Source organism: Pagrus major, chromosome 9 (genome assembly GCF_040436345.1).
Source record: "Pagrus major chromosome 9, Pma_NU_1.0".
In the NCBI taxonomy this organism is placed as follows: Eukaryota; Metazoa; Chordata; class Actinopteri; order Spariformes; family Sparidae; genus Pagrus; species Pagrus major.
The window spans coordinates 8,473,576-8,486,080 of NC_133223.1; the positions used below are offsets into that span (position 1 = coordinate 8,473,576).

At 39.9% G+C, this 12,505-nt stretch overlaps 1 protein-coding gene across 2 annotated transcripts in view; it reads right to left on the reverse strand.

Annotated features, from left to right (window-relative positions):
- Nucleotides 1-366: 366 nt before the first annotated feature.
- rnf17 (ring finger protein 17) overlaps nt 367-12,505 on the reverse strand; it is a 36,825-nt gene continuing 24,686 nt past the window's right edge. The window contains exons 27-38 of one of the 2 annotated variants that reach the window (XM_073473978.1): nt 11,913-12,024; nt 11,247-11,410; nt 10,391-10,510; nt 9,648-9,728; nt 9,427-9,549; nt 9,284-9,337; nt 8,240-8,350; nt 7,871-7,994; nt 6,881-7,016; nt 5,043-5,229; nt 987-1,126; nt 367-602 (exon numbers count right to left, since the gene is read on the reverse strand). In XM_073473978.1, the coding sequence (XP_073330079.1) occupies nt 1,031-1,126; nt 5,043-5,229; nt 6,881-7,016; nt 7,871-7,994; nt 8,240-8,350; nt 9,284-9,337; nt 9,427-9,549; nt 9,648-9,728; nt 10,391-10,510; nt 11,247-11,410; nt 11,913-12,024 (1,308 nt within the window). In that variant the 3' untranslated portion in view covers nt 367-602; nt 987-1,030. Of the gene's footprint in view, nt 603-986; nt 1,127-5,042; nt 5,230-6,880; nt 7,017-7,870; nt 7,995-8,239; nt 8,351-9,283; nt 9,341-9,426; nt 9,550-9,647; nt 9,729-10,390; nt 10,511-11,246; nt 11,411-11,912; nt 12,025-12,505 lie in introns of both variants that reach the window. The other variant, XM_073473977.1, reaches the window with a different exon arrangement.

A 12,505-nucleotide genomic window follows, 5' to 3' on the forward strand; every position in this document is an offset into this window, starting at 1 on the left:
GCAGAATTCCCTCCATACTAGTGAATTTGTGGATGCACATTGTGTCTTGCACATTTGGTACCATTCTTCTTCTGTTATTTGAGTCCCTAACTCTGCTTCCTATTTTGCTTTTATATAGAGCGTTGAATCCCCCCTTGCTTATGTGCGTGACTGTGTCACAGGTATTATATAAAAATATATATTTATATATTTATTATAAAATATATACACTCCACTTTGTCAATACTTTAGGAGTTCAATGACTCTGTATGTGCTTAACTAGAAGTGGACACGTAAACCATCTGCCAGGATCACTCTGTCCTGTTACTCGAGGACAGACGGACTGTCGTCAGGTATTTACAAAGAAAACACAGCCAAGAGTCTAGACAGCATTGGAAAACTTTAATCTGACCCTTCTTACAGACAAGTCCGTCTCACATGAGTCACATGACTAGAAATCAAAGTGCTCAGCCAAACACAAAACAGTCAAACTTCAAGTAAATCACTGCTCTGCAGGAACACTGAAAGTAAAGACTACTGTCAACTCTCTACAACAACAGCAGTCAGACAGCAAAACAGAACGAAATCAAGATGTTCATTAAACAGGACGTCAGCAACTAAACCTGGAGAAAGACACAACAGGGAACTTATTAACCGCGGCTCAAATTTGTTAAACTACTGTTTCAATGCTTACTTTTCATTAAGATCAATTGTTGACTATAAAATGTCAGGGGGTAGTGAACAAAGGTCCATTGCAATTGCCAACCTTTTTTTAAAATTATTTCTCAGCAGCTATATTTAGTCTTGATGCCATCCAGTCACAATGTATGCAATATATGATCAGTGATTTATTTTTTCAAAGTGACAAATAACAAAGTGATATGAGGTTTAACTTTGAGCTTTAACAAATCAGACTATATCGAAATTCAGAGATACCAAAACTTTAACAAGCACTCTGTCTAAATGTGTTTTTAATGGTAATATCTGAAATAAATCTGAAAACGTACATGAAGTGAACCCTGTGGGTTGAGGAGGTCGTCTCCACTCTGCTTCACTCGCGCTCAGCCAGTCCACTGCTGACCAGAGGCTGATGGACCAACTCTCCGTCCTCGTCGTACAGCAGCACTGTGAGCTCTGGTTCCTGGGCCTGAACAGACGGGAAGGACACATGAAGGTGGTGAGATGCTGACAAAAGAAAGTCAGGTCCTGTGATCTGACAAACATCTGTGAGAGCACACTTTGGACGTAAACTCTTTGTCGCAATAGAGACTATTTAAGTATAAAACTGCAGACTTTTATTATGTTGAGTCTTATTAAACTGTAGTTAATCAGATAGCCGTAGATGTAAAAGAGCTGAGAACGAGAAACAGTCCCTGTCACACAATAACACAACCAGCATAAAAAAAACACGAATAATGCCAAACGACCACAATCATGCAACAAATAGACTTCAAACTATTTACTCCAGTCGACGCCCATCAGACAATAAAGCATAAAAATCTCCAAGGGGTTCACTCCTTTTAAAAAGGGGTATATATGCTGAAACTCTGGAAAACTGGAATATCTCAGGATAAGTAGATACTGGACTGTGTACTGTAGCTACAAGATGTAAATGTTGAGCTTGTTAGTTGAGCTTTATAGATGAATACCGAATGATTATTCTTTCTGGTCAATAATTAAGTCTTACTGTTGAACTAATTGATGCAGATTAGAGTTGCAACGGTTTGAGGTTTTCGCTGCGCCAGAACCATTTCTGAAAATGTCACTGTTTTACAGTCCTGACAGACATGACACTTGATATAAAATGATACTGTAGAATTCGATACTGTAGACAAGCAAATGTAGATAGTATGATAACTGTCAAATTTATTTTCACAGTATATAACCAGCATACTGCTGCAACCCTAATACAGAAAGCTGCATCACAGCTACAAGCCATAATATATTTTGATCTTTAACATCCATTGAACTAAGAGGATGCTTCAAGTTTAGTGATAAAAAATATTTTTGTCACTAAATCACGATCATATCATGTAGCTAAATAATTGTTTTGGTCACAGTTGTGGATCCTTTTAATTAAATGTAGTCTCAGCAAAGAAAGTTTCATGTAGAGTTGTTCGATAGTCCGATAAAATGCAGGAATCGATATCGGTGAGTACGTGAGTCTAGGCACCGATCCGATACCACGTAATTTAGAAACGGGACCCTGCTCCTTCCCTGTTAGCTCTGTTAGCTCTGCTTAATGTTACACACCCAAAAATCAGTTCTTCTTCTACTCTAAAAGCCAACACAGGAAGTTGCGCTGTGTGACCCCTGGCAACTACTGTTTTTAGAGCAGCAAAGAAGAAGTTGATTTCACGCGAGTCAGATGGAGCTAGCAACATATCAGCTATTTGGCAATATTTGACTATGGATAACCTCACCAGTACAATGGCGACATATTCAGTATGCACGGCTGTAATTTGGATGGCACAAGTGTTGCCAGTTTCAACACCAGCAGTGTATTTTCACACAGTATGTAATTCACACAGCAAGCCGGTGCTGCGGATCCAAAAGAGGCGTGACGGTACACCTCATGATGATGAAGCCTGTGTGTTTTTTTCAACGTGTTTCCCCCCGTGTCCTCCTGTTAATCTAAACATGTACCCGCTGACTGTTTATAATCATATGGATGCTGTTATAATGTGTTGTGATTGAGATCCTGACCCACCATGCATCCTGGAAAGTGACAAAGTTACGTTTTTCGCTCTAAATTACGTAATTACATAATCAGCATCAGTCAACAGGATGCTGTCTGACTCACTCGCGGGGGAGGGATGCTGTTTTATGGGGGGAAGTTCACTAAGTCTCGGTCAGGAGGGCTGACCGTCGGAGTGATTTTTTTCACCGCGACAAACAGTTGGTGAGTTAAAGTTTTTTGCCGGGGACAGACACAGACACTTCTCCACAAATAACTATGGTATTTTTTGTCCTCATATAAGTTGCAAAAGACACGACCAGTTACTACGTTACCGTTGTTTGGTCCTGTAACTCCTGTTGCTTTGTGGGACATTTCTCTTTATTTTGTTGAGTGAAGGATCTGTTTAGTTATCAGACAGTGAACACCATCAGATCGACACGCCCTCACTCTGCGCTGCCGGCTTATCCATTCATGTGGTTCGGTTCGCCAATACTGCGCCTCTGATACTACCTCCGGAGGCGCATCAGAGGCGCAGTGAAATCGGAGACTTTCACACAGAAGCGGATGCGGAGAATTGGTGCAGGATCCCCGCATGCAAATGACAGTGTGAATGGGGATACTGTGTCCAGTAATAAAACGTCCTTAATAGACCACATCCCAAATTCCTTCCCTATTTATGTGCCACCACCGGATGTTGATAATGCGTCATTACTTCGCGCAGCAGAATTTAGTGTGTTCACCCGGGTCTTACGTTGATATCAAAGCCGAGCCGAGGTAATAAAAATGCGTGTCTACTATGGGGTCAACAACCTGGGTGTAAATACAGAGTTTACACATTCCCATTGCAATCAAAAACCCGATCTTAGCGGGTTTAAGTGGGATGCATCACGCGAAAGAACACGACGAAACTGCTCTCCCTAAACTTTATGAGACAGTGAGGGAACACATTTCATGTAAGCTGAAAGACGTGCAGGCAATCAGCTTTACTACTGACATTTGGACCTCCGACGTGTGCCCTTGTCTTTCTTGAGTCTGCATGCTGGGTGGACACAGTATTGCCGTCAACATTTCCCATCTTAAAGTGCGGTGCTGCAAGTAAACGAGTTCCATGAGTAAGTTTTAAGGGAATTATTTATTCCTAGATGTATTTAAGCTGCTGTTGCACTACTGTTTTAAACTGTTCTGTTAAAAAAGTGGCTGTACTTTAACAGTTTTTAAAGGAATTGTTATTTATTCCTAGATTTCTTTATTTGTTCTCTTTCGGTTATGACAGACTGTCAAAATAGAAAATAAAAGAATGTTGTATGCAAGGTTTTACCTGAACCAGACCATACAACAACGACAGCAATCATATCACATCCATACAGGGTTAGCAGTATATACAGCTGTTAAAAAAAATAAAAATTCTTCTTCTTCTATTTTTTTTATTTTTTTTTTACACGCACTGGTATCGGATTGGTTCTCGGTATCAGCCAATACCTAAAGCCCAGGTATCGGAATCAGTATCAGGAAGGAAAAAATGGTATCAGAACATCTCTAGTTTTATGCATCTGATAATAAAAGTACTACTAATAATATGGTGAGTGTTAATAACAACACTTAAAGTGTAACTCTCGCCAAAATGCAACCTAGGCTTTTTTTGTGAATGTACCCCAGTCAAACCTTCGTGTAAAAGCATTATTACGACGAAAAAGCCACTTTTAAGATTTACCGTAGTTTAGTTTTCGGGTCAAAATCATTTTCAATTGCGTGCTTAGGGGCAACTGTATGGTAGCATCAAAATCGCTTTTTTTTAAACACTAAGAAGACTCAACACAACATGAAACTTTGCTCGTAGTATCACCAGGGTCTCTACACATGAACACATGGAGGAGAAAGCTCCATGTTACGCCGGGGATCGGGGATCCCGGCTGACTGGTGTACATTCACAAAAAAAGCCTAGGTTGCATTTTGGCAAGAGTTACACTTTAAGTGTTGTTATTAACATTCACTCTGTGGAGTTTTTCACGTCTGGTAGCACTACGGAGCAGTTTTTAATACACTCGTTTAATACACTCGAAGCACATGCGAGCACATGTGTACGCAGGTGACAAAATAGTTGCACAGTATTCCACCAATCTAATGATGGCAACAACATGCCAATAGATGCAGCGATGTGCCAGCAAAGGCAGTGAAGAAGAAAACTGCATGTAAACTAAAAAAAAAAAAAAAGAAGGGTTTAAAGGTATTTTATGAGAAGATTAAGATGATGCATTTTGGTGAGTAACACTGAATGTAAATGTAACTTTTGTTTATCACTTCAGGTCTAATTCAAATGACAATCAGTGAAACTGTTTTTCTGTTCTTGTTTCTTCATTTCAAAAACATGTTGTGTGTTTCTTACTACAACTGAGGCTGTGATGTTGCTGTGTAACAGCTCGATCATTTCCCTTGCAGCCTTCACGCTCCAGCCTGGACTGTAGGGCAGCACGTCTTTCTCTCTGTTGACACTCGGAGCCTTGAAGCCGGCCACTTTGACCTTGAGCGCCCGTGACGGAAATCTCAGCAGCTCGGCCGGCATCTGACGCATCCTAACAGGAAGTGACAGAATATCAAAAAAACACAGCAATGTAACCAGAACACCTGTACATCAGCTACATTCAAGGGCTTTAATGGAACATGAATCCAAATAACAAGCTCTTAAACTCCAAGTATATTTATGCAAACACATATACTGAACTAAAGAGAGCAATTAACTTTTACTTTTACGTAGAATCATAAGGTCTCAAATAATCTCCAACAAGAAGTCATTCAAGAATCTTTTTACTGACCTGTGGAAGCTCATAATGAATACATGCTGTATACATGTATGTTTACTTCTTTTTATCATCTTATTGTATATAAATAATGTTTTCATTACTTTCGATGCTGTGTTGTTACAGATTTTCACTATCCTGAGATGATGATAATGGTTTTCTTAAGATCACAAATTACAACTTTAATCGATATTTTAATCCTATTAATGTAACAGTAACACAAATTCGGATAAGTATGTTACTAACTAACTGCTGGATGTGTAAATAAGCAACTCAATGGCCACTCAATGTTGCATCACAACTTCTTTTTGCTGCATTTTTCACCACTAGCAGGACAAAGTTTTGATAAATATCCCAACATCTGATCTATGAATTAGCTTGATTTGTACATGAATTCATAGTTCACAGACTTTGAACAATGACTTGAACCACCATTTTTGGTTTAAGTGAAACTACTGGATGTATTGCCATACAACTAAAAACACTTTTTTGTTTATCCAATACTGTGTTTTATGACCTTCAACACTAATGACATTCCCATCAGCCTCAGCTGCACTTGGTGTTTACTGCGAGTAAAGCCTCACAGTACTGCAGGCATGGTGTGCAGACTCTTACAGGCTGGGCACACTGGATGCCTGTGTATTGCATGGCGGTTGCATTACTGAGCTGCTGCGGCTCACTCCTGCCTGCCCTACCCGTTTACATGGAGTTTGCCTTCGATAATTATCGATAAATATGATGACTTGATTTTCCTTTATCCCACTGAATGAGCTAGAAAGCTGGAGGGGGAACGAGAGGGAGCGACGGGGAGAAAGTGAAAGTACAAGTGAAAGAGAGAGAGCACACAGGAAAGAAACTGCCCCTCACCTGCTGTGTGTATTCCCTTCATGTCTAACATATTCTACACATACAGACATTAAAACTTTAGTGAAATGCTGGTATGATGTCCATATGACTGTCTACAGGTCGTTTTCAGGTCGATTTTTGCCGAGAACTGCACACGTGATGCTGTAGAAATAGGTGAGACTCTGAATCTCTAGATCACACGACGCAGCAGCCACACTTGACACGCGGGACAGACAGGACTGTTCAGCTCCATAACAGTTTTTTTTTAGGTCTGTCCTTTGTTTACAATGATGTTGAGCAACATCTCCACTTTTAAATTGGAGTTTAAAGTTTTAGCGCAATAGTATTAAATTGAATCTATGTTTAGAGTAAAACCTATACTGAGGTCTAATGATGGGTTTCAATTTAAAGTAGTTTTAAAGCTTGGTGCAACATATTAAAAGTTAAACCATGATTTGATCATTTTAAAATAAATCCTTGTTTGTGCAACTCAGTCTTAGTCTAGTTGTTAATTCAGTGTAGAGTTCACTCCTGTCCATTGTTTGAATAAATCTGAACTCCTGCAGTGTGCAGCTCATACTTGCTGGGGGGCAGAGTGTCGTCAGAGCCAAAGTCGACATGTTGGACCAGGATCATGACGGGCTCCATGCTGGTGAACTTGATCAGCTTGGCCCGGTAGTACTGCCCATCACTGTACTCTGCCAGACACGGACCGCCTGGAAACCACAAGCATAATAGTGATTCACAGCAACACATACACAATAGTACATGACCTATACCCCTTTCACACCAGCCAAAAACCCATCAACACCTGCTAACGTCTGGCTTTTGTGTACAATGTGAGAGTGTATTATCTGGATCACTCCTAGGTAAATTAACCCTGCAGTGGTCACAGCCTCGGCTCAGCTGTGATTTGAAAACAACACCCAGGTGAACACGCTTCAGGCACGATGCTATGATGTGTTGAAGTTAAGGCTGCCGGCTTGTTAATATCTAACCATCCATCTCTATCAAGCAGCAGTAGAACATCGTTTGTTCAGTCTGTGCTGAGTTTGAAAGAGACTGAAGTTAAAGATATTTAAAAGTAACTGTTGTTAGTGGCTTCTGTGTGGTCTGATCAGACAGAAAAGATGCCTCACTCCTCAGCAACTTCAGTTATCAGCTCTGGAGAAAACAATGCATTTAATTCAGAATATTATTGATTAAGAATTTTTCAAACAAGTTTAAGTTTTTTGCTTTTTAATGTTCCCTGTTTTTCCAGCGCGTTTGTGATGACAAACCTGCATATACATGCTAATTTCAGCGTAAAAGTGGTATTAATTTCGAGATGACTGCAGAGAAAAGAGGGTAAGTTTATGCACATCATTTAAAGGTGCAACACCACTGGAACATTTGATAAAGAGCTTAACACCTGTGCATTGACAGTACACAAATTAAATACTATGTGTGTACATTTCTAATAAATCAAAAATTTTGAAGTCCAGCTAATGATAACATGATGTAAACAAAGTCTTTTTTAAAGCCCAGTCTGTGGCTAGAAACACAGGCAGTGAACACAGTGAAATGTTACCATGAGGGAAGTTGGTGAGTTGTGGCAGACTGTTGATGTTTGCATTTATTCTGGTGAGAGCCTCAGCCAGAGTCTCTCCATCCACCTCCACCTCAGCTGTTCCCTCCAGAGACCACAGGAAGAGCTGCAGGACAGACATACAGGATGATCTGTATTATCAGCTTAAACATCAGTTTAGCTTCGTTTAGTAAGAGTTAATAACTGAAAAAAACTGAAACTGAAAAAATAATGAATAATGAAAATACTTGTACCTCTCAGTTGTAGGCCTTTTAAAACAGACCTGTCATCAGTACTGACTTGGTTAGTTCATTGATGCTACTATACGTTTACATCAGAATTCTTTTATACTTAATATTATGTGTGTGCTACCTCGTTAGGGGTCAACAGGTGCTTGACTCTGACTTGAAACTGCTGTCCCTTCTGTGGTAGGTTTGGGGCGATAAAGGGCCCCAGCATCGGCTCCTCTGGGCCCCTCAGACCCTGGAGACACATCAGTCTTACATTTACTTACCCTGCAATGTCTGCTAAAGAAAGACTCACAACCTGAAATGTTTCACAAGTGATTTTTTGGCCATCAAAGGGCAGAAAGACACCAACGTTTTACACTACCTACCACCTCAAATATCAGGCTCTCCAAATAAAGTCGTAAACTTCAGTTTTGAAAGTGCTGCATTAAATATTCTCCTCCTTGTCCTTCACTTCTTTTCCTGATGGTTTCTGTTTGGAGCCACGTCTGTAGTGGTTTTGAACCTTTCATTTTACCTCTGTGTACTATCTTGCCATCACAGCTTGAGTTCAGCTTGTAATATCATGGATGACATATGTATGGGAAAAGTGCTTAAACATAGCTAGGTAGCAGTCTGTAGCAAAAATATTACAGGACAACATTTATATTAATTACATTACTGTTCAAGTATTGTAATTCAAAATTCTGTAATTTTAAGTAAAAAATCTGTGATTCCTCCGTGTACCACTAGAGGGAGGGAACAGACCAGCAGTGGTACTCAAACCACAGTTTGAGAATAGTGGCACTAAGACAAACACAGCTTAATTTCCCACATGTTAAAGGAAAAGTTGCCTACTTAGATATGCAGCAGACATAAAGCAACATGAGCACCTCATTTCTTTGTTTTGAACAGATCTTTCAGCTGTGGTTTGGTCTCCAACTCCTGAGAAATATATCTGAGTCTTAAGCTGCTCAGTGCTCCACTTTCCTCACCAACTACTTGCTTACTTCAGCTCTCTTAACGCTTGGTAAATATTCAGCCTCTCTGAGCCTGTTTCCTGGAGAAGGTTGCTTACTTTTCTGTGTGTGGGGAGGTAATTTATGTCACATATACTCAAAAAGCTGCCATGTTGGGTGTTCTCAGTTTCCTCAGAACTACTCCCATCGTTGTTTTCAAAATAAATTACCTCAGTGTCAATGTCCCAATCATCCAGGAAGGCAGGGGAGATCACTGAGTGTCCCTGCTGAGAGACACAGATATTCCTTTGTTAATTATGACAGACGAGCTTCATCTTGGGAAACAGAAACCAACACAAATCAAAACTCAGACCTTCTGTGCTGAGACAGTCCGGTCAATGGAGGCATGTTCGTAGTGAGACAGGATCCTGCTAAGGCTCAGCCCATCCAGGAAGAGTTCAACCGTGAGGGGTCCCCTTGGGTCAGTCGGCAGCTCCTACCACACACACATGCACACTTATAGCCATTATCTCCAGATTCACAGCAGTTAATGTGTAAAACAACAATTTATGTATATATTCAAGTGTAATTTACCATGACTTGTATGTTGACACAGCGGTTCAGCAAAATCTCCCTCAGCAAAACCACTGCATCCCCCTGCCACTTACCACCAACCTGAAGAGACGGAGGAAAAAAAGAGAAAAAGAGAAAAGAAGAGAAAAGATGAGATGAACATATGACCAAAGAGAAATCAGCTTCCTCATTCAATCAAATGTTTATAATTAGAACAATCTTCTGTAGCTACGTGGCTTAATATCAGACACTTAGTCACAAGTCGGTTTGCCAGTGGGTTTTACATGTTGAAGCCACGAACCTCTATGTACTTACACCTTCTATTAGTGCCAGCCATTTCCCAAAGCATACAGCAAATCTGAGCTTTTGTAATATTTTGCAGAATTGTTTAAATTTGCAACATGAAATGTTTAGCAGGTACATTCATTTTAAAGGGGATATTCCGGTATCTTTATACTTGAGCCCAATGATTACATATTTTGGTGTGTAGGGGGAATGGAGGGAAGAAGGGAAAGTACTTTTATTTATTTTTTTGACAATTTTCATGGTTGTTGCTGATTCTAATCTATCTAATCTAAATAATTATGGATTTTAATTTCAATGCTTTAAAATTGGTCATACTATAAAACAAAAATAAGTTATGATATAAACATTCTGTTAGATCCATACTTAGAAAATATTAAATATTTTTTAGAGATTCCGTTCCATTCACTGAAGACGGCGCTTTGAAAAGCGCTCGTAGGCAGACACACACAGACTCTTACAGGGTTGAGGCCGTGCAGCTGGCAGGGCATACAGAGCTGAGGAACATCTTCACACAGCAGCTTGGGGTACACATGGACCACTGGGATGTTCTCCACTAGGCCATAGTCCACATATTGTACCTGGTAACACGTACACAAAAGATGATCAAATATGCCAGAGATAGAACTGCCCCATCAAACTTGACCCCAGAGTCGACTTGCATTTTGTCAGTCAAATCACTGTATTTTTTTTTTTATTGCAACATTGTACAAAGAGAAATGCAAGAGCAACAGCATGGCGGGCTTTAAATGTGTATAAAACGAGTCTCAAAATTATTTATTGATAAGTATAATACAGGATAAACTTTATCTTAAAAGGTCCAGTGTGATGGAGTTCCTGGGGATTAAGGGGTAGAAATGGATTATAATAATCATAATTATGCTTTCAATAGTGTATAATCAACTGAAAATAAGAACTGTTGAACTCTTTTGTATCTACAGAGGGGGTCGGTACTCTTTCACGAAGTCCGCTATGTTGCACTGGGTTTCTAAAGCAGACCTGAATGAACAAACCAAACACTGACTCTAAAGAGGGCCTTTCACGTTTTTATTGGCCAACGTGAGCTAAGTGCTGTTTAGTTGGTTGCGATCTGAAACCACACCGTTAGATTCCATTAAATCCTACACAAAATCCTCCACCCACTGCCAGCCACAACTCTCTTGGTTTCACCTCCTTTGCTGTCTGAAAAAGGCCATTTTCTCTAAAGATGAAATAAATATAAATTTGTCTGTGGTGTTTTATTGTCACTGGTTGTAAATATACTTTTAATGATACATGACAAGTCTTCAAAATAACAAAGCGTGTGTGTCTTCTGACCTTAACATGTCCTCCCTGCACCTCCAGCAGCTGTCCTCGATACCATAACAAATCAGACCCAATGACGGCACAGCCCAGGACTGACTTCCAGGTGTAAGGCTTCTGTCTGGGCAATGTCTTCATGCTCTGATTAATCCACTCCCTAAGCTGCTCCAGCTGACAGTCTGGCACACACCAAACACATACGAACAGAACAATTACTTTTTAAATCCTCCTTTCATCTGCAATTTCCTCTCCGATTGAAATATCTGAGTCAACATAATAGAAAAGACAGTGTGATTTCAGAGCAGATACAAAGCTTTTGTCCCTGATTTGCCATTTTTAATTCTGTCTGTTTAATACATTTGCAGTCCAAATGAATAAAGCAAAAGAGTTGTGAAGATTCATTAATATCTCATTCTTTCGAGAGAATGTCAGCTTTTGTCATGACTAAGAAATACCGTAGACTTAAACCTCTTGTTGTTGCTTTTGTTTTACACATACAGGTACAGTAGTTGTTCACTGCTCCTCATGTTTTATATTAGTTTTTTAACAGGACTGTAAGATGGACAGATTATGTTCCGAGTCAAATTTCTAAAATAGAGATTAGAATAGAGAAGTTTGTAGTATTAAAATAAATGAGTTAATGTCAGCATTAGCTCAGTGACGATGCGCTCTCATGTGCACCTGCATTCTGTGTTCTGACATAAATGAGTCCGTCCTCTCCGATGGCAGAAACACTTAACTGGATGTGGCCGAGGCATGGCAGCTCTGGCGGTTGGTACAACTGAGTCTTCACCTGTATAAACACACACACACAAACGCACACACACACGACCAATAATATATTTATGTTTACTTTATGTTGTTGGTTATATTCAGAACATATTCTAGTCACGGTGTCCCTTGAATGCCCACCTTCACAAGTCAAGGCAGTCCAAGTTTATTCCAATATTACCTTTCAAGAACTATGCATTCAGTGTGCTTTACATAAGACATAAAAAGCATTAGGAAAAGACACAAGGCTTGATTTAAAAGAAATGACAGTTGGAGCAGACCTCAATTTTTCTAGGAGGGCTTTGCCTGTGTTGGAGAAAGGTCTGCAATCATCATTTGCACAGTGCTTCTGCAAAATATGGTTGGTGTGAACCTGTTTCGGTGGAACATTTGCAAGTGGGGAGGCAAAAGAATATGAAACAACTGTTGGCTTGTTTAGGTTTGTTCCGTATGTGACCAGGTTAGAGTAGCTTTCCAATTTCAGCGTGTAGGTTGCTTGCGCT